The sequence below is a fragment of the Aethalodelphis obliquidens genome, unplaced genomic scaffold (assembly GCF_003676395.1).
Source record: "Aethalodelphis obliquidens isolate GAN/ISIS:26980383/991018 unplaced genomic scaffold, ASM367639v1 scaffold37, whole genome shotgun sequence".
NCBI lineage: Eukaryota > Metazoa > Chordata > Mammalia > Artiodactyla > Delphinidae > Aethalodelphis > Aethalodelphis obliquidens.
Window position 1 is genome coordinate 16,170,399 of NW_020837981.1, and position 27,474 is coordinate 16,197,872.

The 27,474-nt window shown below is 38.4% G+C and overlaps 1 protein-coding gene across 2 annotated transcripts; it reads right to left on the reverse strand.

The window, feature by feature from the left end:
- Positions 1–1,953: 1,953 nt before the first annotated feature.
- SIRT1 (sirtuin 1) lies at positions 1,954–27,092 on the reverse strand. 2 transcript variants are annotated; one of them, XM_027130094.1, is made up of 9 exons: positions 26,642–27,092; positions 25,185–25,301; positions 24,050–24,291; positions 22,607–22,759; positions 11,276–11,423; positions 10,501–10,580; positions 9,491–9,677; positions 7,062–7,625; positions 1,954–4,055 (listed from the first exon to the last, which is right to left on the reverse strand). In XM_027130094.1, exons 1-9 carry the CDS (start codon positions 27,012–27,014, stop codon positions 3,727–3,729), a joined length of 2,193 nt encoding a protein of 730 aa, XP_026985895.1. In that variant the 5' UTR covers positions 27,015–27,092; the 3' UTR covers positions 1,954–3,726. The 2 variants fall into 2 exon arrangements, with proteins under 2 accessions (XP_026985895.1, XP_026985896.1); XM_027130095.1 differs by lacking the exons at positions 24,050–24,291; positions 25,185–25,301; positions 26,642–27,092 and adding an exon at positions 11,930–12,054.
- Between the last annotated feature and the right edge of the window lie 382 nt (positions 27,093–27,474).

Sequence of the window (27,474 nt, forward strand, 5' to 3'; positions counted from 1 at the left end):
AATTTGGGTAAGTCTGATATTTTCCTGTTTCTGTTGCTGCAGACCTACAGTAGAATTAACAGCAGGGAGATTCATGGTAGAAAATTAAAATACCACTGAAGATTTTTCAAATTGCCATTTGCTTATTAAAAAGCAACAAAAATACTGAGCTTTATAGATTAGAAAGTAGGCAAATGCTGAGTTCATTAAATTATAAGGACCATGATTAGTGAGTTGGCTAAACTTTTGAAAATACTTGGCCTCCACACAGACCTATTTGTAAGAGCAACTGTATGTTTTTAGCTCCCCTGTTTTAAGTCAGTAGTAATTTTAACCAATAGCCATTGTTCAGACTGATTGAGAAGGCAGTAGAACCAAGACACGCCTTTAAGTTGGCATGAAATAAAACCAGAATGTAGTTTTCAAAACAGAGACCTAAATTAAGAGCTCCAGCGTTCACATAGGGCCCACTCATAAGGACCATTCATTAGGGTTATTTCTAACAGGTTTGGTTTTTTTTTTTGCACTGTAGATGATCTTCACTGCATTTAGTTTAAGCAAGTCTTTTGATGAAGTGTAACATGTAGAAGGCAGTCTTCCTCCGCATATGGTGAGCTCTCTGAAAGCACGGGTGAGTGGCCCTGCTCCCAGCCTCTTCCCAGTCCCCAGCCTGTTTTGCACTTGGGCCACGTCCAAACTCCTTATTATAGAGTTTTGTTCTCTCTTCTGAATAGTTCAGTAGCTGCCCACTCTTACACCGCTAACACTTCTAGAGATAAATTGGGAATTGTTTGTTTTATATAAGTCTGCCTTACCTTCCCTGTTAGGCCAGCCCCCGGGAATGGAGTGTTAAATGCAGAAGGGAACTCCCCAACTCCTTTCCCTTCTCAACCCTTACTATACTTTTGAATCACCTGGGGCTACTTCTTAATACTATGTGCAAGCCCCACCTTAGGCCTGTTAAATGCTCAGGTTACTTTCAGAAATTTCCCAGTGATCTTTAATCCCAGTTGGGAGGCACTTAAAAAGAGGAGTCATTAGGCCATTTCTCCCCATTTCTGCTAGCATCCCAAGGCTGGCTCTGTTCATTTTTAAGGAGTCGGAAGAGCTTTTTGATTATGTCTAGGAGTTGAGACTTGTTTCAAATAAAATTTATCAAATAATGCTGTAAGGCAGATGTTAATTAAACCATGTGCCATTAATTAGGGTATTGTACCAGTGGAATATATGATGCATTAACCAAGGGAAGTGGAAACAGCATTGAATACATGGCTTTAATTAAATCAGGTCTTGCCAGGTACTTGATTACTTAAAACGACCACTTACCCTCCTTTTTAAGGTGTGAACTACCTGACTTCTTTTTCCATTTTGTGCATATATGGAATGATGTCGCTGTTTCTTATTTTTATAACATCTGTGGATGGGGTTTTACAGGTAATTTTTCTAGTGCAAACAAGATACACAGGGGCAGAGGGGTTTTCTTGTTTTTAGATTCACTTCAAAAGTCTGCTGGGGAGAAGGCAAGCGACCTGAGAGCAGGAACGTGCCAGTCAAGATTTATTCATTACCTCTTTGTAAGGGGCGTGTTCCTGCCCTCTTGAATAGTAGGAAAGTCCATACCAAATATGATCTAGAGTCATTTTTTGTCCACTCCTTGTGTTTGGACACAGGATTACAGCACATGAGTTCAAAGTGCTGGTCCTTTGTCAAATCTTCATACGTCAGGTTAGTTATTCTTAGGCAGGGTTAAAGGAGGGGAAAAGGCAGGGCCTGAGGCTCCTGGCCTAGAATGGTTGAAATATTAGTTTTGAAACGTTTGGTGATGCACCAGTTGCTACAACCAGAACTTTCATTGCCAAAGTACTGTTCTGGTGAGACTGATAGATAAAATTAAATGAAGAAATGTAGTATGAGAAGAAAGCATCTAATATAGCCCTCAAAGCTGTACAAAAGCTGCAAAACTTTAAAATTTTATACCTTAAACAGAAAAAAGTCAAATGACAATTTTAATAGACTTTAAAACAGTGTACAAGTATAAAACACTGGTTTTGTATTTCAAAAGTTGAAGGAAGATATCCAGTCATTAAACAGTCTACAAAACATATGCCAGTAGATTACATAAAAGACTATGTACAATATAAAAAGAGCTGAAAACAGTCTTCACTGTAAAAATAAGTTAAAACAAATTTTTCAATTTAAAATATTATCTATAGCACAAACACAGATCATGCAAATGGCAGACTAAATATACTGCATTCTTTAGTGTAGTCAAATTCAGATTGAGACATCAATATTTATTGGCCATTCAATAAAATTCTTTTCTCTGGCAGTAACGGTCCTAGCTGGGTATTTTATGCTTAAAGAACAGCTATATTTCAAACCCTTTTTGTTAAGCTGTAATAAATACTAAAGCAACACAGGAATACTTTATTTGAAAGCAATGTTGGGGGAAAGGTCTGCAAAATAAATTCTTACTGTGCAATTTTATAAAGTATGAACTGTTTTGAAAGGCTAGAAGCTTCTGCAGCTGAAAAAGTTGATCTCTAGTTTTAAGGCAGGCTAAGCTTTTAAATACGTTATAAGAACTAGTTTAATTAACTATTCTGCTATTACAAGTTACACCACGCTCATCTCCATAATACTAGGCTAGTTGTTTGGTGTTTATTACACACCAAATCCTCCCAACAGGAAACATGTACTTACTGGCTTTGAAACTGTAATCGGGGGTCTGCTGCTCTCATTAATGGGGGGCGGGGGGAGAGGTAACAGTCCAAAATACTACACTCTCCCCCCCAGTTGAAGTACCATTATTATTGATTCATAAAGGCTTTGCAAAATTCACATCTTGGCAGTTTAATACTTATGGAAAGGATCAATGCAAGCTCTACCACTGTGATTGATTGATAGGTATATTTAAACAACAATGGCAAATATTCTCAAAACTAAGGGGACCCAGGCAGGCACTGTTGTTTCTAAAGCAATTGAAACATTTCCAAAGCATTTATTTGTTTTTTAGGTTAGTTTTATAAGCCAATATAGACATTACTATATGTCCACAGGAAGTACAAAAGCCATCTTCATTTGAACAAATACAATATTCCTGAAACCGTTAGCATCAAGTCTCACTTTAAAAAGCAAAGACAACTGAGTGCTCTCCCACATATTGTTGACTTCCTTCTACTCAGATTGCATGTCATGAGATATTTTTAAAAGTTAGCTGCCACAAGTTCTGGAAAATGCCAGTGTTTGAAAATAAGTAATTGTGCTAATAAAGAATCAAAAGTTTAGCGGAACAGAATGAGGATTTCAAACCATTCAGTGTTACAAAGAAAAGTGTGAAAATACCATTCTTTGGTCTAGATTAGCTGTTCCCTTTACATTAATTTAACATTCCAATGGCTTTTTGAAAATTTTAAAATGTTGAACCTCACTAGGCAAAAACAAAATTATATATACATATGGATGTATCATACAAATGAAGCTTTAAAAGAAAGTCTTGTCCAACAGCTGATTAAAGATACTTAGGTACCTTTCTGTTTTAAAAAAAGAGTTAGTGTTTGAGTGTATAAGCACAGAAATAAGTAAGTTAAAAATTACCCATGGGGAAAAAAAACTGTTTTACCAGTCTATAAATAATATACCTTTCTGGTGTCCTTGCTCTACTGAGTTCACAAGTAAACATTCAATTTGACATGCTCAAGATCCTAATGCTGGTGGAACAATTCCTGTACCTGGACAAATATTACATTATGATTTGTTCGATGGATAGTTAATGCATGTTGCTTCCTGTTTCATAGATGTAGCTTCATTAACTGCCTCTTGATCACCTCCATCAGCTCCAAATCCAGTTCCTCCGGCTCTCTCATTAACATCAGCATCATCTTCCAAACCATTGTAAAATTCTTCAATCTCACTTTCATCCTCCATAGGTTCTTCTAAACTTGGACTCTGGCATGTTCCACTATCACTGTTACTGCCACAAGAACTAGAGGATAAGACATCATCTTCAGAGTCTGAATATACCTCAGCACCATGGAAAATATAACGGTTTGGTGGTAAAAACAGATATTGATTACCTGAAATACAGTAATAAGAGAGAAGTGGGTTATTTCCAGTTTTCTAAGACTTGGTCTGAGTGGGCTGTCTGGAATAAAGTGTAGCTTCTAGCCTTTTACCTGAGTATCATTACTAGAGGCTATTACTGTAGTTTCTCAAACACAAGCTATAGACTCAGTCCTGCATGAAAATCTTAGTTCTGCCACTCATCAACTTTGTAAATTGGGAGAGTTATCTCTGTGCCTCAATTTCCTCATCTGGATATGAAATAATTTTCACAACCCTATGAAGCAAGTATGAAAAAAATGTAGACAGCCACGTTCAATGAAACTCCCTTTGAACAGATTTGATGAGATGAAATGAAGTATCCAGCCCACCACCCACCCTCTGAATCTATTTTTACAAGAGTCCTATCACGTTAAAGTGTGAGAAGCACTGATCTAGTGCTGGCCTTTTAAGCTTTCTTTCCCAACGCCCTCCCAAATTAGCATTCGCAGTACAAGATTTGACCTCCGATGGTAAGAAGTATTCCCTGCTTTTGTTTACATTTTGATGTAAGTGAATGGGTAGGAACCTTAAACATTAATGATGAAATATTTTATGCCCTTATGTTCACAAGCACCAAGTACCTTCTGACTTAAGTCTGTTATCACACCGTGTTATATTTATTGAACCATATCCCAGACTGATTCACAAAAGCCTAACTGCATAGTTTATCTGGAGTGACATAACATCTACCAAACGTACGTGAGTTTCTCTTCAAAATGACTTTCAAGCTTTTTATACCCCATCATGACCCAGTTCTCACCTATTATGTGTTGTAGCATGGAAACCACTTATTTCATTGTGTTTCAGTGACTGGAGAAAGAAAACCCCACCTGGTGCTTCTAATTAGGGCCATGTCCTTTGAATCACATCCCCTCACATCCCCTCACAGTCTGTTAAAGGGCCCCAGCACATGGCTCCCCTGCCCTTTCTTTCTATAGGTTAGGCCATGTTTACAAAAAGAACACTTCAGGGACTTCCCTGGCAGTCCAGTGGTTAAATTAAGACTCTGCTCTCAATGCAGGGGGCCTTGGGTTCTATCCCTGCTGGGGGAACTAAGATCCTGCATGCCGTGCAGAGCAGCCAAAAAAATAAATATATTAAAAAACAAATTCTTTCTGCTCTGGCCTCCCCTGAAGAACTGAATCATCTATTTCTCAGTGGACATACCCTATACCTGTCTGTTTCTGCCCTCTTGGCAACCCTCAAGACATTTACATTTTACTTCCTATATGCTCCAACTTCCTCCCCTTTCTGCCTCGACCTCACAACAAACAGTGGCAGCTGTTGTTTGGTTTTAACCGCTAAAAATGTTAAGTTTTACACTCTTTTCATCCGTTATCTTTTCAAATGCTCACAATGCTATGAGAGAGAAGTAGATCTGACAACTCAGTCTAATTCCAAAGCCTGTACCTTAAAAGGTCTAAATTGGTAGAATAAAACCAAGGTATAATACCAATTTTCTGGGGCAGAGTTTTGTATGTTTGACCCATCTGTCAAAAAGACAGCCACAGAATGCTGCCAGTGCCTAGGGGGACTCTGTGTATGATAGAGACTTACCTTACCTGACTAAATCAATCTCTACTTCTGACACTTGCCACATTTGAAAGCGTAAGTATTCTTCTATGCTCTTTCTAGTTTCCCCCCCGTAGACTTTCCCTAATTACAGTTCAAGACCAAAGTCAGAACTTAGGTTTTTTAGAAAGCCTTCAATAACCTAGTGCCCTCCAAGTAGCATAAACCTTTTAAAATATCACCTATTTTTGTAATTATATACACAAATATCAGTAGCTTGATCAGTGTCTCCAGAACTTGCTGTATGGAAAATGCCCAAAGGCTTATTCAACTGAACTAAAATTTATTTAGAGCAAATGATTACAACACTTAATACATTTGTCTCAAATTTGTCAGTTTTCACCATGTATAATAAGTGGAATGGGACTTAATGTTTTAAGCTGTACAAAGTTGTTGCATCTAAGAGCACAAGTTTCTGTTTGATTAATACTTGGTCACAAGTGGTTTCAAAAAGTAGAAAGTGATTTCACTTATGTTAATACTTATGGATAGGGACTTCCCTGGTGTCGCAGAGGTTAAGAATCCGCCTGCCAATGCAGGGGACACGGGTTTGAGCCCTGGTCCGTGAAGATCCCACATGCTGCAGAGCAACTAAGCCTGTGCACTACAACTACTGAGCCCTAGTGCTGCAACTACTGAAGCCCATGCACCTAGAGCCCGTGCTCCACAACAAGAGGAGCCACCGCAATGAGAAGCCCGCTCGCCGCAACTAGAGAAAGCCTGTGCACAGCAACAAAGACCCAATGCAGCCAAAATTAATTATTTTTTTAAAAAACTAATTGATAAAAAGACTTCCCATGTGTCAAAACAGGGTAGATGGTATTTCTGATACTCAGTGGTAAAGAACCAGCTGTTTTCTAGATCTGAAACAACACGACCTAATGGTTAAGAGAACCCAGAATCCACCTGGTTCTTCCACACCCTAGTCGTTACCTTGCCTGGGGTACTTAACCTCTATGGTCCTCGGTTTCCCACCTGTACCAGAGTAGTAATAGTTCCTGCCTCAGGATACTAAAATCAGAAAATGTGAAGTCACTGCCCCACAGTAAGTACCCAAATCTCAATCATTTCTACTAGCTAAAGCTCTCGCCAGAAAATGGCAGAGCACTCAGTATTTCCCAATTAAATGCTTACCTTCTCATTCCCTAGAGAAACACAAGGTACAGAGCATGCTTTCACACCACTTTTCCCCCATATTACGGAAGATACCGTTCTTTTTCTGCCTTAAAATCTCAACTTTACACTTTCTCTAAACACAATTCAACTATTACATTTAGCCGCATAAAATTACCCTAACTAGCCTGCCAAAATTGCTCACTTCTTACAAATACTCACTTCTTACAAATATTTCTTTAGAATAATTATAACCTTCATAACCTTCAAAATGTTTCAACAGCCTTTCTTACCATCAAGCCGTTTACTAATCTGCTCCTTTGCGAGTCTAGCTGGCCAGCATTTTCTCACTGTTTCAGCAACTGAAGTTCTTTCATTTTTCTCCCCAGTATTGGAGGCAACATTCTTCAAATCCGGACTCTCCAACTGTTCATTAACACTTTCAATGCTCCTAGCAGAAGTCTGTACTTCCTGTAATTTTTCTTCGACACAGTTTTTTGATTCAGACGCATCTGGATCATCAACATTACTCTTTGTTTCTTGGTCTAGAAGAGTGACAATCACTGAAGAATCTGCTGGTGAGGTTCCTTCTGGTGAACTTGAGCCTTCTGAAATATTGAGGGGTGTGGGTGGCAACTCTGACAAGTGAGCCAATTCTTTTTGTGTTCGTGGAGGTTTTTCAGTAATTTCTGAAAGCTTTACAGGGTTGCAGCAAAGTTTGGCGTATTCACCACCTAACCTGTGACACAATTCATTAATAATGACATCACAGTCTCCAAGAAGCTCTACATCAAAATGCAGGTGAGGCAAAGGTTCCCTATTAATTAATATCTGAGGCACTTCATGGGGTATGGAACCTAAGAATAGGGTGAAAAAAGTAAGAATTAGAGAAAGGAAGGGAGGTACACTATGTAAAAATCTAACAATTCCCTGGCAGTCCAGTGGTTAGGACTCTGCGCTTTCATTGCCACGGCCAGGGTTCTATCCCTGGTCAGGGAACCAAGATCCTGTAAGACGTGAGGCATGGCCAAAAAAAAAAAAAAAAATCTAACATGTTCCCAATAGCAAAGAAGATACCCAACTCTAGTATTCAACCAAGCTATTACATACCATCAAACTATCAAGTAAACAGATGGGCAGCAAAATTTCAGGTTCTGCTCCTGTCACCTGGTTACCTCTGGGTAATCGCCTCACTTTTTATTCTGTATTCAATTTCCTTGTCTGTATAATGGGGTAATAACAGTACTTCTCCACAAGCCTGCAGTGAGCACTGAGTTAATATGCAGAGAAGAGTTCTTGGCACAGTATAGGTAATAGTTATTCTACTAAAATGGCTTCTGATATGTGAAAATTCATACCAGTCTGTTCTCCACTATATGTACCAATGTCTTACATTTTTTAAAAAGTACCTTTGCCTATCACCAACACGTTTTAGTACCCCACAGGAAACTTGGAAGAAGTTCTCTGCCTCACATTTAAATAGAAAAAAATAACACGCAAATTATACATTAAATTTTCTTTCTTTTTTTTTAGTTACAAGTTGTCCTATAATCTACTTTAACAGAATTTCACAGCTACTTGAGGAAGGCTGAGTTAAACTGCTAAAGCCACTACATGTGGGCTAGGAAAAAGATGCAGAATTGGAGAGTTTAACTCTGTTTCTTCCAGCACTTTGCTCTGTTTGCTGGTATGGGGGTCCAATTTTAATTCTCCAGTTAAGGGTTTGATAATACTCTCCTCTCCTCCTTCCCTCACTTTTATGGCACAAATGATGCTACTAAATTAGTCCCCCTTGCTTGCTCATTAGAGGGAGAAAAAAGGTAGTATGGGAGCATGGATTAAAGAAATATTCCTGAGAATAATAGGGACTTAAATTGTTTTTTGAGCATTTTTATACACATGAACACCCTTGTGGGTAGAGCTGATCCACATACAATGATTGACAAGGCATGATTGTTATTCTTACAAAAACAAACCAATCATTGTGAGCCCCCAAATTCTATCTTACATGAGTACGTTACACATCTATCAAGCTATACATCTGAACTTACTGGACCAAAAATCAATTACATTTCAAAGATTAACTACTCAAATTAAGACTAAAAATACAGATTATTTTTAATATGTTTCCTCAGTATATGTAAAATTAGCTCATGCTAACTCCTGCCACATTAAAGCACATTCCACTGAAAAGTTTAAGTTGAACTGTTTCCCCTTGTTATTACTTCTGTTTTGAAAGCCCTCTTGCCCCACTGAAATGTCAGATTAACCAACCAATCTTCCTGAGCAAGAATATTGTCACCTAAAAAAATTAAAGTTTGGGGGCTTCCCTGGTGGCACAGTGTTAAGAATCCGCCTGCCAATGCAGGGGACATGGGTTCGAGCCCTGGTCTGGGAAGATCCCACGTGCCGCGGAGCAACTAAGCCCGTGTGCCACAACTACTGAGCCTGTGCTCCTAGAGCCAATGCTCTGCAACAAGAGAAGCCACCACAATGAGAAGCCTGCGCACAGCAATGAAGAGTAGCCCCCGCTCACCGCAACTAGAGAAAGCCCACGTGCAGCAACGAAGACCCAACGCAGCCAAAAAAAAAAAAAAAGTCCGGCTCTTCACCACTCTTGAACAAAAAACAGAATAATATAATTGAGGTCTACTCTACAGACCCACAACCCATGGCAAAATATATAGAAATGGTTCTCTAAAAAAAATCATCACCCACTTACTCGGAATTAGTGCTACTGGTCTTACTTTCAGGGAAGACCCAATAACAATGAGAAGATCAACTTCATCTTTGTCATACTTCATGGCTCTATGAAACTGTTCTGGTAAATTTTCACCAAAAAAGACAATCTCTGGTTTCATGATAGCAAGTGGTTCATCAGCTGGGCACCTAGGACATCGAGGAACCACCTGCATGTTCCAGATTTTAGTTGAGGTGGGAAAGAGAAGGGCAAGCCCGAGTTAGAGTCAACATTTCCACACTTCCCAAGAAATCATTTCAAAATTATCAAAGAAAACAGAAAAGCTGTGGATAAATAGCAGGGAAAACTGGATAAAACCTAAACATCAACTATCAATGACCCGTTAAGTTTATTAACATACAATGAAATACAATTTCGCTATTATCTGTGTATGCTGCTATTATATCTGTATAGACCTACATTTGATATTCAAGAGTCCATTATATATTAAGAGGAAAAAGCAGCATGTGTATATATGTACACAGGTGAGACTTAACTTTTAAAAAAAGTTTGTAAAAAGGATTCCATTTTAATATGCTATCTTCTCATAATTATATGATTAACTATATACGCAACTAAGCATACAGAATTTATTTCTGGATGGTTTTTATTCTCTGCCATATTTTCCTGTATTTTTTGGTCAATGAGCGTACATGAAATATTTTTTACAAAATGAATCTGACAGGCACTTTTAAAAAGGGAGAGTAAGGAGAAAAACTAATGTTAAGTAACACCACACTTAATGATCTGGGTTTTTATTTTAGGCTTATATATTAGGTAGTCAACTTCATCAATCAAGAGATTATGTAGCAATGTTTTTAACTTAAGGTTTTGAAAGGTTTTTGTGTATTTCTCTGGAATTCCCAATGGTAACTAACATTTGTTTTCCTGGATGTTTCTGTACCACATAAATACTTCCAGAAAAAAAGGACTGAGGTAAAAGAAACAGATCAGAGACATGCACAGTTCCTAAGATATGGGTGATAAATTACCTGATTAAAAATATCTCCTCGTACAGCTTCACAGTCAACTTTGTATTTACAAATCAGGCAAGATGCTGTTGCAAAGGAACCTAAAAACAACCAACAAATATATGCTTTATTAAAGAAATTTTTCCATTTCTTAAGTAACAGTTATAATGTAAGCTTGACAACAAAAAAGCTAGCGACTTTAAAATTTTTAAGAGACTCCATGAGAGAGATGCTGATATAATGATGCTTCCTAAAGCTACTCTTTTAATAAAATATACCAACTCCTCCAGGACTAAAACTGCAGACTTGGAAGTTTACAACTGTATTACCTTAGCTTAACAGCTGTGTTTCAAAAACAGTTTAGATACATAAGAAAATGGTCTGTTCACACTTGTTTTAGATTTAGTCTTCAAATTTCTGAAGCCTACATCTGAACTACTCAGCAGTTCCTTTGGTTTCCTAAAGATGCCATATTTTTTTCATCCATAGCTAATACTACTTTTGTAATCAAAAAAGGTTATTTAAAAGAATTTAATGTTACATAATTGCTGCATCTTTTGAAATCCAAAAGCACATTAATATCTGACATTTTGTACAATTAAGTGTCAAGGCCAATATTTCTGGTTTCATATTTTTGCAATCTACTTTCCTTCATTTATCTACAATTGATCAGATAACATGATTCAACAATAAGGCTTAATCTCCATTCCTGGATGGCAGCCTTTTTTCTAATCCTAACTTTTCCTACAAAACTAACTAATATGTAACAGAAAAAGCAATCCTGAAGTTTACTAACCATGACACTGAATTATCCTTTGGATTCCTGCAACCTGTTCCAGTGTATCTATGTTCTGAGTATAGTTGCGAAGTAGTTTTCCTTCCTTATCTGACAAGGCTATGAATTTGTGACAAAGAGATGGTTGGAATTGTCCAGGATATATTTCCTAGATAACGCAAAAAGCAGAAAAAAGATTATGTAAGTGTTAACAAATATCACAGGTTTAACAACAACAAAAAAACAAAACTACCAATGATAATTAAAAAACAATACATGAGCATCTCAAAGCATCTAGATGGATGCCACACACACTTATGAAAGGATTGTTGCTGTCATATGTGTAAAACTCAGCAATTAGTGAACATGGCCTCTTGAAAAGGATAAAGTCGACCCACAAACATCTCTTATAAATGCTAATTGATATTTTAATAAAAGTCAGAAGAAATACATACCTTAATATATATCTAATTTTTGTTGGCTGCAAATGATTTTTTTTTTGTAAGGAAAAAGGGAAAAAGTTTAAATTGAAATTAAAGATATCAAAGATATGGTGACTTCTTTTTTAAAACTAAAAAAGGTACTGTCAACATAATATTAAAAAATTTCTTGATTCATCATTTATTATAAATATCAACCTGTTGGAAGTTTAAAGCTGAAGTTTTAATTCCTTACCAAAATTGTTTTCCTTCCACTGCACAGGCACATACTGGTATAGTATAGAGTTGCTCATGAATGCTGAGTTGCTGGATTTTGTGTGTGTGTTTTTCCCCCCAAATAATGCTTCAATGCTGTTTCTTCTTTAAAAACAAAGAATTCAGATATACACATGGCAAAAAGATCAGAGAAAAAGTATCAATTTTGGTCCTCTCAACTTTTGACAGTGTTTTCATTAAACTTCATTTAGTAAGTGACTATGGCAAAGGAAGTTTCTTCTCTTTTTTCTTTGAAGTAGCAGTTCTGCCTACTTCCTTACCATTCATTACAGCCTCTAACCTATTACAATGCTAGCAAAAAAACAAGATACAACCGTATGTCCATCAACAGAGGACTGGTCAGAGAAATAGGGTACATCAGTAATAGTGGAGTATGCAGCCATTAAAATGAATGAAGGAGGGCTCGATACACTGACCTGGAAGATGGCCCATGACATATGTGAAAAAAAATCAAGCTAGTCACCACTGTGTATAGCTTTGTTTTTGTTTTGTTATTAAGCAAAAATGGGAAGTATATGCAAAGTATACAGATACATTAATTTAAACATCAAGTCAGGAAGGATACAAACAATCTATAAAATGGGGATGGGGGGGTAGGGGACTTCACTTCTGACATTATACAAAAAAGTCTGACAGTTAAGATTCTAGATGACTACTTCTAAACTACTTAATATTTCAAGTTTAGAAAAAACTACTGGGATACCTTTTAAGTAAAAATAATATGCAAATCTCATTATATAAGACTATCACATCCATGTCCATATGCTGCTGAAAATGTTATATAAAACCCAAAAATTTTGCCTCTCAAATTTTTATCATAAAGTTCATGAACTTTGCAATTTAAGAAAGAGAATGCATATAGAAAGAAGTAACAAGTGAAGAGTTTATTAAAGCTAATGTTTATAGAAAACTGAAAGCCACATTACGTTTTGGACCATTAGGTTGTGCTCTCTATTAATCACTGTTTTCTTCCCAGGTTGCTCTGTTCTAATACATTTAGAGGATTAAACACCAGCACCTTGCAAACCTCCCCTCTGGAAACAGCTGTTAAAGAGTATTTTAACAAATATTATAATATTCTAGGCAACAGATAAAATAGGATCTAAAGTAGTAAGGAAAGTGCTAATAGCATGCCAAAAGCAGCGCAAGAACAAATGGCTGACTACCTCCAGAACAAGGCTGGGCAGAGTACCAGGACTCCATCCTCCCGGAATGAACTTTTGTGTGCCTTATCCCCACCCTTTTCAAAAGGGGAGGGTGGGCTTCCCTGGTGGCGCAGTGGTTGAGTCCGCCTGCCGATGCAGGGGACACGGGTTCGTGCCTCGGTCCGGGAGGATCCCACGTGCCGCGGAGCGGCTGGGCCCGTGAGCCATGGCCGCTGAGCCTGCGCGTCTGGAGCCTGTGCTCCGCAGCGGGAGAGGCCAAAACAGTGAGAGGCCCGCGTACAGCAAAAAAAAAAAAAAAAAAAAAAAAAAAGAGGGTAAGAAGAACAAAAACCTGTGGGACACTAGATTCAGCTCTACACTCTAGTTTCCCTTCATGTATCAGTTCAGGGAAATTTAGTCCTTAAATTTACCAATCAATTCCTGTAGTTGGGAATAATTTATGAAGGGTTTGTTTCATCTTATAAGCCTACATTTTATGATGATTTGAAACTTAACTTTGTCTCTTTTCTTTCAAATATGTAGTGGACCATGTCTGAATCATTAGATTTAATACTGTGTTCCAACTAAGGGATATAATCTGAAATAATGGGAAAAAATTTACTCTGAAATGACTGTTTTTTAATAGAATTACTCCTAAATCAGGCTCTTACTTAACAAGGAAAGTTTGCTAAAAACTAATTGACTGGAGATACAACTTTCAGATAAAATATAGATTAATTCTTCAAGTTGAAACTGTGACACTTTAGTTCTAAGCAAGACAGGCCATCCCAAATCTGAACCTCCTTAAGGCCCATTAAGGAACCAATCATGTGGGCTGGACCATTATTATTGCCACAGGGATCCATTTAGAATAGAGTGGAAGCACAGCTGGGACCAAAGGCTCAAATACTATTAAAATGACAGGCTGCAGTGTCCAGAAACATGCGAACAATCCAGTAATTGGCCATAGGCAACCAATGTGACCAAAACTAAAGCTTAGAACTATCTGCCCCAGTAAGCTTTCATGTAGAAATAATGGTTTTTCTCCAGAGATGCTCTCTGCTTGCTTGCTTGCTTCTTAAAATTTCTAGCAATATGAATGAGATTCCAGTCAAAAGCAGGGGTGTTAACTGCAGCCCCTCAAAACTAAAAGGACTCATCAAAGTTTGAGATGCCACTATTTGCTAGGTAGTAAGTAGGTAGAGCTGTTAAGAAACTAGAATTTACATTCTCCATGCTGTCAAAAAATAAGTGAAACTAATTGATCCTGGTAAGGAAAATCCTCATAATCCCTGGTCTTGTTTCATTCATTCCACTAAACCATGGACTACTAAAAATCTTACCTATTCAATACTTGCAAATTAAAGTTAAGTCACCTGACAAATTTAACTACTTTTTTTCCTGTTAAACATGTGACTTCCCCAAGGAACTCAAGCTTCAGCAAAATTTTTCCACACTGGGACACCAGTTGGCAAGTATTTAAGACTTTGTGGGCCATTCAGTCTCTGTCCTTACGGTCTATGTGGCAGCCACTCAAGTCTTCTATTGTTGTATATCTGCAGCCACAGGCAATAGGCCAATGAATGAGCATAGCTGTGTTCCAGTGGAACTTTATTTACAATCACTGATATTAGAATTTCATATAATGTTCATATGATGTGAAGTATTATTCTTTTGATTTTTTTCCCCATCCATTTAAAAATTTTAGTTCAAAGCTGTACAAAAAAAAGGCAGTGGGCCACATTTGGACTGAGGCTGTAATTTGCCGGCCCCTGTACTAATCTAACACAAGAGAATTTCAATTAGTCAAGCATTCATTACTACTTAATGTAAGTAACAGGCATAACAGGAGCACTTTATAATAATGCTGTAGACTGGGCTGAGGACTGGGTTTTTACATTTTCAAGGACTGTAAAGGAAAAGAACACAGTATGACAGAGTTCCCATGTGGTCCACAAAGCAGGTTACATTTGCTACCTGGCCCTTTACAGGAAAAGGTCTGCTGACCCTCCTGTAGACATGTATCCCCCATCTTGCAGATGAAAAAACCAAATCACAGAAGTAGCGCCAAAAGTCACAAGAGCTAGCAAGTAGCAGAACTATCATTCAAACCCAGTTTTGATGCCAAGGTGCAGCTCTTAACCACTATGCAATTTCTCATCCCTCAACCTCATGTTTCCTATTTTTCTTTTAGGCTAAATACCATTTCTATTAGGTACTGCAAATCAGTCCACTAAAACGAATCTAGTAAGTATATTTCACATTGCACATCCTTCATGGGATTAGTAGAGCCTGGAATTCCAATCACCCTCTAATGTAAAAACACTCTTCAAGAATACATGTTCTTGGGGACTTCCCTGGTGGCTGGCTGGTGGTTAGACTCCGTGCTCCCAATGCAGGGGGCCCTAGTTTGATCCCTGGTCAGGGAACTAGATCCCACATGCATGCTGCAGCTAAGAGTTCACATGCCACAACTAAGGAGCTGGTGAGCCACAACTGAGGAGCCCACCTGCGGCAACTAAGACCAGGCGCAACCAAATAAATAAAAAAACAAAAACCAAAAAAACCCACCCGTGTTCTCGGGAATTCCCTGGCAGTCCTGTGGTTAAGGACTTGGTGCTTTCACTGCCATGCCCTGGGATCAATCCCTGGTCAGGGAACTAAGATCCACAAGCTGCAGGTTGCGGCCAAAAAAACGCATGTTCTCACAAATTAGTATGAGAAAGAAAAGCATCTCAGTGGAAAAGAAAAAAAAAAAAGCTAAGAACAGACAGGCAACTCAAAGATATACACATGGCAAGTAGTAAGAAGCAGTCATCTACACTAGTAAACAAAAACTGAATACTAATGAGAACATGCTAATTTTTTATTTATTACACTGATAGTTTTAACTGCCTTAAAAACAACTCTAGATATCCACTAACAGGAGACTGATTATATATATTGGGGTACAACTATCAAACAGTACTATGCAGCCTTTTCTTTAAAATGAGGTATATCTAAGTGCCGCCATGAAACTACTTCCGCGGATATCAAATGGGAAAAAAGCACTGTAGAGAAAAGGGTATGTGATTCTGTTGGTAATCATTTTTAAAGTATTATTAGAAACTTACAATACCTCTCCCCCCTACACACACACAAACAGGTTTACTCATTTTTTTTTTTTTTTTTCCTAGAAGGAAACCCAATGAAACATTTTACCATGGTAACCTTTGAGAAAGAGATTAGAGGTAGGGAAGACTGAAGGGAGAGGCCAACTATCGTTTGTTGTGTACTGTTTGAATTCCTTTTAAAAACCATATACACAACATACACACCAACACACACACAGACACACACACACACTTTCTAAAAAATACTTTAATACTAATAACGTATCACGGGAGGCTTTTTTTGTGGGGGAGAGGGCTTGGGCATGCTAAATCAGTTTTCTCGTACACTTCTACACTTCTGATGGGAGTATATATTATACTTCTGATGGGAGTATATATTGCTGCCTGCTTTCCAGGCAGCAATAAGGTAAAACAAATCAGGACCCTTAGCAGTTTTGCTTTCAGAAATTTATCCTAAGAACATTATAAACATACCAGAAAGGACAATCGGAGCAATACCTTTTTAATAACAGAAAGCAGGAAACATCCAAAAGGAACACTTGCAGGATTAGTTACAGTAGACCACTTGATGAACACTATGACCGTTATCAAGTATTCAAGCATCTGAAAGTTTATTAAACAGAAATACTACAAATCCAAAGCAGTAGGTAAAAGACCCCATCTTTATAATATGCACCCAAATATAATAGTCTACACTTATATGTAATCCACCTACACAAGTCAGTATTAACATACTGTCTTCAAGTGAATGGGACTGTGGCCTTTTTTGGGGGTGGGGGTGTGTGCTTTTTTTGATTTTTAAGTAATGAGCTGGTTTTGAGATTTCTTAGCTTTATAACTACATAATCTGGTATATCTGCACATTATCAATAAAGTGACAATTTACTGAATAAATATATGTTTTTGGAAGTTCATATTTCTCCCTCTACTTTTTCTTGAATTTTATCACTTTAAGGGAAAGAACATTCACTGTATTCAATATGGGCGAGCAACTACACTCTCTGAACACAGTCCTTTTAAAAAAAAAAGTTGTTTCATACAACCTCAGTTTCACCTTCACTGACTCTTAAACCACTCTCATTTTTATCAGCACCAGTGAATTTAGACTCCTCAGGACCATGACCACAACCTCATTATCAATTTAAACCCTTATTATGCAAGAGGACAACAGTTCAGAACAAGAATATATATAGCTTTAATGTTGGCCTTAATTGTTCTTGTGTAGAAGAATTCAAAGTGGTACTAAAGCTAGGCGCACTTAACATGCTGGTGCTCAAACAGGGAGCAATTTTGCAGGAGACATTTGGCAACATCTTGACACATTTTTGATTGTCAAGACTGGGGTGGGGGGCTAATGGCATTTAAAGGGAGGAGGCCATTGGTTGCTGCTAAATATCCTACAGTGCACAGAACCGCTACTCACAGCAAAGAATTATCCATCCCAGAGTCAACAGGTTGAGAAACTGCTCTAATGAACCAGTTACCTCTTTCACACACCTCTCCGTTACTTTTGAGTTTCCAGTCTAGATGAAATCTGCTTCTTCTCAGTTATATACAATCAATGGCTTGATACATCTGTAGAAACTTTCCTTCCAAAATGCCTAAATTCACAATATTTCCTGTTTTCATGGTTTTCTATTAAATTTATTTTCTCTCAAAAGGAACCCTCCTACACTATTGGTGGGAATGTAAATTGGTACAGCCACTATGGAGAACAGTATGGAGGTTCCTTAAAAAACTAAAAATAGAGCTACCATATGATCCTGCAATCCCACTACTGGGCATTTATCCAGAGAAACCTATACTTCAAAAAGACACATGCAACCCCAATGTTCATTGCAGCACTACTTACAACAGCCAAAACATGGAAGCAACCTAAATGTCCATCAACAGATGACTGGATAAAGATGTGGTAAATATGTACAGTGGAATATTACTCAGCCATAAAAAAGAATGAAATAATGCCATTTGCGGCAACATAGATGGACCTAGAGATTATCATACTAAGTGAAGTAAGCCAGACAATGACAAATGTATCACTTATATTAAAAAAAAAGAGATACAAATGAACTTATTTACAAAACAGAAATAGACCCACAGACATAGAAAAAAACTTATGGTTACCAAAGGGGAAAGGGGAGGGGGGATAAATCAGGAGTTTGGGATTAACATATACACACTCCTATATATAAAATAGATAACCAATGAGGACCTACTGTATAGCACAGGAAACTATACTCAATATTTTATAATAACCTATAAGGGGAAGAATTCAAAGAATGGATACATATATATGTGTAACTGAATCACTGTGCTGTATACCTGAAACTAACACAACATTGTAAATCAACTACACTTCTATTAAAAAAAATTCATTTTCTCTAATAACTAGCAAAGTAACCATCGTTTAATTAACTTTCTCCTTAGTACAGACACTGGAAGAAAACTTTAGGTTATGACTATTTTACTCATGTATTCTTTTTGGAATCCAGTAAAATATTACAATATTTACATACTCTCCCCATCCTTCATTTTTAAATACTATCCTTTATTCTTTGTCCTTACTTATTTGTCCTTCAGCTTTTTCCTGTTCATTTTTAGACCCAAATTAACTCAGTCTCTCTTACCTATTACGATGTATTTTAAGTGCTATTTCACCAACTAGGTACTTTCCTTTTGGCAGTTCCTAATGTAAGAATTGAAGTACAACAATCCTATATGAGTGGTAGTTATAAAGATTATTTATTTAGCTCCTACCATAACTTAAACTTTCATAGAGAAGCGAAACATGCTGCCCCTCCAACTTTTTCTTCTCCTAGGTACTATGAAATCTGTACACTGTAACACATTAACACTGTGCCATTTTTACTCCAATTCAGATATTTTATTTTCTCTTAAGCAGTCTAGATTTCTATTATGTGTATTTTTATAATTTGTCTTTGTAAGAATAATTCTTAATTGCTTCTATAGATTCTTACATGTCAAAACCAGTTTAAGCTAAAACTGAATACCCATTATATGCCTTAGACAACTAAGGTTACAATCTTTCTCACCTTGCTATTTGTATTCTCAGTTACCACATTTTCCCCAAGTGTCAGGCAATTTAGTATACACTGAAGTGATGGGGAAAAAGCTGAAAAGTTAGTTTGAGCATGTTTTTTGTTTCCTCTCAGAACAAAGAATTTACAACAAAAACCTTGTGAGCATTACATAAATGCACTAGTGAATCAAGCTCTTATAATCAGATGCAAGATCAAAGTAAATTCTAGTTACTTGATGCCTTTCTTAAAGTGCTAATTTCTGGGGAATTCCCTGGGAGTCCAGTGGTTAGGACTCCGCACTCCCACTGCAGACTGCAGGAGGAACAGGTTCAATCCCTGGTCTGGGAACTAAGATCCCACATGTCATGCAGCGCGGCCAGAAAAAAAAAATTGTTAATTTCTGATAACTAGAGCCAGTGTCCTAGGTCCAATGCAAGAAACCAGTAACTAAGTGATATTTCATTGGTGTTCAAAGTCATGCAGTAGAACCCCTAGCACCAGTATGTTAAAAACAGTGAATCTTCATGAATTCATATTCATGTAACAAAGGAAAAGAGATACTCTACATTATTTGTTCAATTTAGTGTGAACCAGCTGTCTGTTCTAAAGGCTAGATATAGATGGCCATCATCACCGCTGATACATGAAGTTTCAAATTTTTTATAAGTTTCAAGTTGATTACTGGAAAGATTCAAATTTCTTAGTAGCCTACAAAATTTTCAAATTTAGTTTTCAGTTCTAGCAAGTAAATCATATCCAAAAAAATCTAATGTAATTTCCCCATTTTACTCTAATTCCCATTTATAAGCACACTTGCACAAAACAAAATTATTTCTTTAGACAGTCCATCAATCTAAGCTAGTACCATGTATTCTGAATTGGCAGAGTTCTTCTTATAGGTATATAAATAGACCACATGATTTGAAAGTAGCTGAGGTTATCCCTTAATGGAAATTCAGGTCCACTTCACTTCTATGCTCATTAAAAAATAATCACTAATACAAAAGACCCTTTCAAATATACTAAAGTTTAGCAACAACAATTTTACAGTTTCTTTCCATAAAGCTAAACTATAGAAAAAAGACATCTAAAGTAAAATTTCTTGGGACTTCCCAGGTGGTCCAAAGGCTAAAGACTCCACGCTCCCAATGCAGGGGACCTGGGTTCGATCCCTGGTCAGGAAACCAGATCCTGCATGCCGCAACTATAAGATACCGCGTGCCGCAACTACAAGATCCCGCGCACAGCAACTACAGACCCGGCACACCCAAATAAATAAATAAATCTTTTTTTTTTTAAATAAAAAAGATAAAATTTCTTGGGTATGGTATAATGCATAGTTATCCCTCCATATTTGCAGGTTCCACATCCTTGGATTCAACCAACTGTAGACTGAAAATATTCAGAGAAAAAGAATTCCAGAAAGTTCCAAAAGCCAAGACTTGTATTTGCTGCACCAGCGACTATTAACATCATATAAGCATACCTCTGAGACATCATGAGTTTGGTTCCAGACCAAAGCAATAAAGTGAATTATCCCAGTAAAGTCAGTGAAATGAATTTTTTGGTTTCCCTGTACATATAAAGTTATTTTTATACTATATGGTAATCTATTAAGTATGCAATAGCAGTATGTCTCCAAAATAAGTACATACCTTAATTAAAAATACTTTATTGCTAAAAAATGCTAATCATCATCTAAGTCCTCAGCAGTAACGAAGATCACTGATCCCAGATCACAGTAACAAATAATGAAAAAGTCTGAAATACTGTGAATGACCAAAATGTGGCACAGAGACACAAAGTGAGCAAATGCTGTTGGAAAAATGGCGCCTACAGAGTCACTTGATCACAATCCCTCAAATTTGTAAAAACAAAAAAGGCCCACAGAATATGTGAAGGGCAATAAAGTGAAGCAAAATAAAACAAGGTATGCCTATACTAGGTATTATAAGTAATCTAGAGGTGATTTAAAGTATACAGGGAGGGAACTTCCCTGGTGGTCCAGTGGTTAAGAATCCACCTTCCAATGCAGGGGACATTCAATCCCTGGTCAGGGAACTAAGATTCCACATGCCGCAGGGCAACTGAGCCGTGCTCCTCAATTAGAGAAGCCCCTCACACCTCAACAAAGATCCAGCAACTAAGACCAGATGCAGCCAAAAATAAAATTAAATTAAAAAAAAAAGTATACAGGGAGGATGTGCATAGATTATATGCAAATACTATGCCATTTTATATAAGGGACTTGAGCATCCTCAGATTTTGGTATCTGAGGGATCCTGGAACTAATCCCCCTCAGATACCAAGGGAAGACTGTAACATCAAACTTTAAACTCCAGAGTAGAGCTGCCAAATAAAAACATAGTATGAATCATATACACAATTCAAATTTTCTAGTAACCACATTAACAATGTGAAATCTTCCTCATTTATAACCCAATATCAAAGTATTATTATTTACACACATAATCATTATTTATATATATATAACAGAATAGAATTTATATTTTGCATGTTTTCTATACTAGGTTTCCAAAATCTGGTATGTCTTCCACACTTACATAACATCTCAGAACACTTATGCACTCAACAGCCCCACATGGCAAATGGCTTCTGAACTGAACAGAGGCGCACTAAAGACGCTAGAGCATAACAGATCAACCTTGACTCAAATGCAATCTAAGATTCTTCTCCACCTCTAATCACAAATTTCTCAGGCACATCCTCGTGTGTTAAAACCTAGCTACTATAAAACATACCAGGGCTTCCCTGGTGGCGCAGTGGTTGAGAGTCCACCTGCCGATGCAGGGGACACGGGTTCGGGACACGGATTCGTGCCCCGGTCCAGGAAGATCCCACATGCCGCGGAGCAGCTGGGCCCAGTGAGCCATGGCCACTGAGCCTGTGCGTCCGGAGCCTGTGCTCCGCAACGGGAGAGGCCACAACAGTGAGAGGCCCGCGTACCGCAAAAAAAAAACATACCAAAGGCAGATGTTATAATCTTTATGATTCATAAAAAATATTCAAAATCAAAACACTGATGTTACTTTTATATGATCTACTAACCTCTAAAAAAGCCTGGACAATGTAAAGGCCATTACTGAAGTGCAAATTTGAAAAATATGCAATAGCCTCTTCTTTGAAAATAAGCTCAATCCTAAAATGAAGAAAAGCAAATGACAGTCCCTTCTGGGAAGAAGGGAATTCTGACTAAAATGACTTTATTTCAATGATTTTACTCCACCACAGTACTAATAGTCAATTTACTAGACTACCATTTAAAACAATTTTTCATGAGAGAAGGTCAAAAAACAACTAGAAGAGTTTGTAGTACCTTTGCAAACTTGAAGAATGGTCTTGGATCTTTTCTGAAATATTCAATGTCAAACATTGCTTGAGGATCTGGAAGGTCTGGAAAGTCTACTGCAAGGCGAGCATAAATACCATCTCTTGACCTGAAGTCAGGTATTCCACAAGAAACAGAAACCTGAAATACGCATGGCATAATTTGTATAATTAAATCTTCTACTGCTACCTTAATAATTATTAGTCCTCTTATCACACAATTAGGGAAGAGCTGAAAAATATTTTTAGTTTGAAACTTCTTTTGGGGAATGGAGATAATGCCCTACTTTAACTTCTAATAGAAATAAAACACTCAGAAAACCAGTATAATTAAATCCATCACATATTCCATTCATAATGGGGTAAAGAATTTTAAGTCAGGCTAACTTTAAACCTTTATAAGCATTTAACCAACAAATTAAAACAATACCAACTTGATTGAGAACGAAGTAAACCATTCCAAATTATTTTAACTAGAAAGCAGGCAAGAATTTCTATCACAGTGAACTATTTCCAAAGAAATCCTTCTTCTGGGTTAGAGTGCTACTACTTCAAGAACGCTAAATTTCTTTATTTTCCTTAAAAAACTATGTTGTACAATATTTCAATTTTTAAGAATAGATTTAAACACTATGCTTTTTCTACAAATAAACCTTGACATTACAAATAGGGACTTCAGAAGTTATCCTTTTGTTTCACAATTTTGTCAGCATTTACTCCACTTTAGCCTCAGAGCAAAACAAACTTGCCTAAATCACATCGGGGAGCAAAGTGCAACTATTCTTCATGATCATTTAAGATTAAATAACACCCTCCCTTAACCAAAAGGTTAGAAAGCAGGACTGATTTTTCTCCAACAGCTGTCCTGGTCGCTACCATGTAACATATTCTGCATTCAACACACAATATGAAATAGCCTAAGTAACTAGTTATTTGAGACCTAAAGTGGAACAAATGAAAAATCTCAACCCACCACAATCACATCACCTTAATTTAAAATGGAGGAGAGTCAGGAATCTGTTACCTTTCCAACACTGCATTACTTGCCAACACATATTAGGCTCCCGGTTTCCCCATGAAGGTCAAACAAATAACCAATTTCTATCAGACCCTGACACACTTTAATGCAAGCAGAATTCCCTGCATCTCCTTAGAAGTTGTGGTATAATGTAGGTAAAAATCTTGCCTTAATTCCACTTACCTACTGTGCCAGTAAACAGACGTGAATCTTTTTTAAGGTTATCGAGAGGTTTTTAAAAAACTGAACCAATTTAGTAATTGCTCCTGCACTCACTTTTTAGCAGTTTCAAACACAAATGCCCATCATCATATAAGGATAAATTCTACACCAGAAAAATGTTTCTGAATTGGGCAAGGCTTAAGAAAAAACATACACCACCTCCCATACTAGTGTTTTATACATCTTACATACCCCAGCTCCAGTTAGAACTATTATTTTTTTGCACTCTTGCAGTAATTTCACAGCATCTTCAATTGTATTAATATCTTTTCTTTTTTTCCTTTTTGGTGGTTCTGAAAGGATATTAATAACAATCTGCCACAGTGTCATATCATCCAATTCAGGTGGAGGAATTGTTTCTGGTAGTAAATCTTTAAGAATCGTTCGAGGATCTGTGCCAATCATGAGATGTTGCTGAACAAAAGTATATGGACCTATATCAAGAGGGAAAAGAACTAGATCAGATCCACTTCCAAGTAATTGAAAATCTCATTTATTTTTTGAAGTAAGAAATTAGCAATGCTTAACACTGTTTTGCAGAGTAAAAATATGCACTATAAAGGTGTTTCATTCACAGCATCTTCAGATCTAATGCTATATCCCAAAGAGATTATTAGGGAGAGATCAGGAGTTGAGCCTGCCCCTAGAGCTATAAAATACCAAGTATGTATTTTAAGAGTCAAACTAATTAACTACTAGAATTAAATTTCTATGGTTAAAATCTAGAAAAATACAACATAAACATGACAGAAGTATGAAATTTCTTGATCTGAAATTTCTGAAATTTCTTAGATCAGTTCCTAGCTTGAGAAAACCAAAAATACAGTAAATATAAACACTAAAAATGAACTAATCATTACTACGTTTAAGCAGTCAAGGCATTTTTGAAAAAACCCAGCACATTAAGAGAAAGAACATTTTGAGATGGTCATGTTACTACTTGGTATAAAAATCTGATACTGTGCTCTACTTCAAAATATTTCTCATTTCATCAAAATACTTAATAAATATTTACTGAGGACAAACTATGTGCCAGGCACTTTTCTAGGCACTGACAAAACAGTCTACAAATCAGTCAGAAATCCCTGCCCCCATGGGACTTATATTCTAGTACAGGAAACCAGAAATAAAAAAGTTACATACAGAGATTATTTTAAAACAAAAACAGTACAAAGCACTAGACTTTCCCTAAAACCAGGATGATATTAAATCTCATCAAACACCTAAGAACCTCATCACCAGGCTACAAGGGGACAGAGAAATATATTTTTTGTTGACATAAAAAGAGAATACTGAAAAAGATAGCTCTTAAACTGTGAAACCATACCTATCCGTGGTCTTGGAGTCCAGTCACTAGAACTCGCATGTGAGGCTCTATCATCCTCATCACTTTCACACGAATGGAAACCGTTGGTGATGATTTCATCACCAAACAGAAGGTTATCTGCAAAAGAAACCAAAAGTAACCCAAGGTTTCTGAAACAATCTGCATCTAAAATTATGAAGATCTATAATTATGATGCAACAATTTTCAATGATAAAACACTTAACATTCATAGTGCCTGTGTAAAGAATGCCTACTGGATCAATCTGCACCATTCACAGGAACAGTATATCCTCATCTTTAGGGATTCTGCTCGGAATCTAAGTTTCAGTTCATCAAAATCTAGAAAAAAATTATGTCTACTTAATCAAAACACAAAAAGTAGTAACCTAGTTCGACTGAATCTATCGATCACAAATAATAGTTCATAAAACTTATCAAATAAAAATTTACCCAAAAAAGTCGTGCTAATATTACCATGGCAACTTGCACTTCTCTCATATAACACTAAACATACAAAAATACCTTTGCATTATTCGTTTCCCTTATTAAACTATGTATCTTGAAAACAGGGGTTGTTTCTCTAATCCAATCCCTAATGCACACGTTGTTGCCTTTTGATATGATCAAATGGCCCACTGACTGGATTTCTTGATACAAATATTAATAAAGACGCACATCTATCCGGATAGAAACTCTGAAACACTCAAGGATGACAAGACATATACAACTATCACATCTGCTTTACTATGCCAGAAAAATGTCAATTCGTGTTTCAGGGTTACATATACACACACAAGAAGATATTTAATCTAAGAACACGATTAGAGAAAAAATACTACTCAAAGTACTCTAAAACTACTATTACTCTCCTATGCCCACTATTAGTTGCACCACAGAGGGGTAACGTCTTTAGAAGCAACTACACTCTTTAAAATTTAAAACAAGTTTAAAAATAAAGGCCCTCCAAAAAAAAAAAAAAACCACACACACACAAATTGCACAGGTGTCAGTTTGCAAAGGCAACTGCAAAAGGTTGGTGCAAGGGACAGTCAAAAAGTTTCATGTTTAAGTGTGCGGGGGTGGGGGGTGGGCGGAGAAGCAAGACATTTAACAAAAGCAATACGTTAAAAGAGTAGGAGGGGAGAGAAACTTTTTTTTAAACCAGCTGCGAGGCTAGCTCGCCCCGCGGCTGCGCAAAGCGCGAGGCCACTGGGGCGGGCCGCCGGCCGAGGGAGGAGGGAGGGGAGAGAGCGAGGGAGGGAGTGAGTCCACGGGCCGCTCCGGCAGCCGGGCCCGCAGCCCCGGAGGCGCGCAGCTAAGAAGGGCCCTAGTGGAGAGGGGGACGCCGCAGAGCCAGCCCCGAGCCCCCAGCCCGCCCGACACTCCCCCACCCCAGGAGGGGCCCCGGGAGGAGGGGGGGGGGATGCGCAGTCCCGGCCCGCCCGCGCCCTGCGCACCTCGGTACCCAATAGCCGCCGCCGCCTCTTCCTCCTCCTCGCCCTCGTCGTCGTCGTCGTCGTCGAAGTCGTCGGCCGGCGGCGCCTCCCGGCATAGGCCCTGTAAGCCCGGCCCATTGTCTCCGTCTCCGGCCGCCGCCGCCTGGGCCTCCCGCCGCAGCGCCGCCGCCGGGCAGCCGCCGGCCGCCGCCGGCAGCTCACGCTCGGGGGCCGCCCCGCCGAGCTCGCCCGGGCTCCGCCCGACGCCGGGGCCGTCTCTCCGCGGCCTCTTGCGGAGCGGCTCCCCGGTAGGAGGCGACGGGGCCTCCCTCTCAGCCGTCACTGCCGAGGGGGAGCCGCCGGGCTGAAAGGCGAGCGCCGCCTCGTCCGCCATCTTTCAACTGCCTCTCTGGCCCTCCTCCCTCGCCTCCTCTCCTCCCGCTCGACTCGCGGCACTGGCGCCCCCGCGACTCCGGCTGCGGGAGATTTAAACCCCGTCACGTGACCCGCCCCTTTTCGCCCCCGCCCTCCCGCCGCTCCCGCCACCCACGCGGGCCGGACCACAACACGGCGGGTCACGTGGCAGGCGGAGGCGGTGTGGGCCTGGAGGAAACGCGGCCGGGGCTGCTGCGGCCCCACCCCTCGACGGCAGGCGAGTCTTGCAGCCAAACTTGTCTTTCAAACTGTCGTCAAATCACTGCTGCCTGGTTGGGTCAAGTTTTGGTTCGTACTGCGAGTTTCCGCTTTTGCCTGAAGTGCACACCTTGCTCGCCTTACTTTGTCTTTTCTGGATTTACGCTAAGGGTTAAAACTTAGTTCCTGAAAGGCGATCAGGAATGAAGCTGGCCAAGGCT

Coding starts and splice junctions, on each gene's coding strand:
- SIRT1 (XM_027130094.1), bottom strand. CDS start 27,014: ATGGCGGACGAGGCGGCGCTCGCCTTTCAGCCCGGCGGCTCCCCCTCG. Junction 24,292..25,184: donor GACTCCAAGACCACGGATAG/GTATGGTTTCAC, acceptor CTCTTGATATAG/GTCCATATACTTTTGTTCAG. Junction 11,424..22,606: donor CATTCTTCAAGTTTGCAAAG/GTACTACAAACT, acceptor TGCGTTATCTAG/GAAATATATCCTGGACAATT.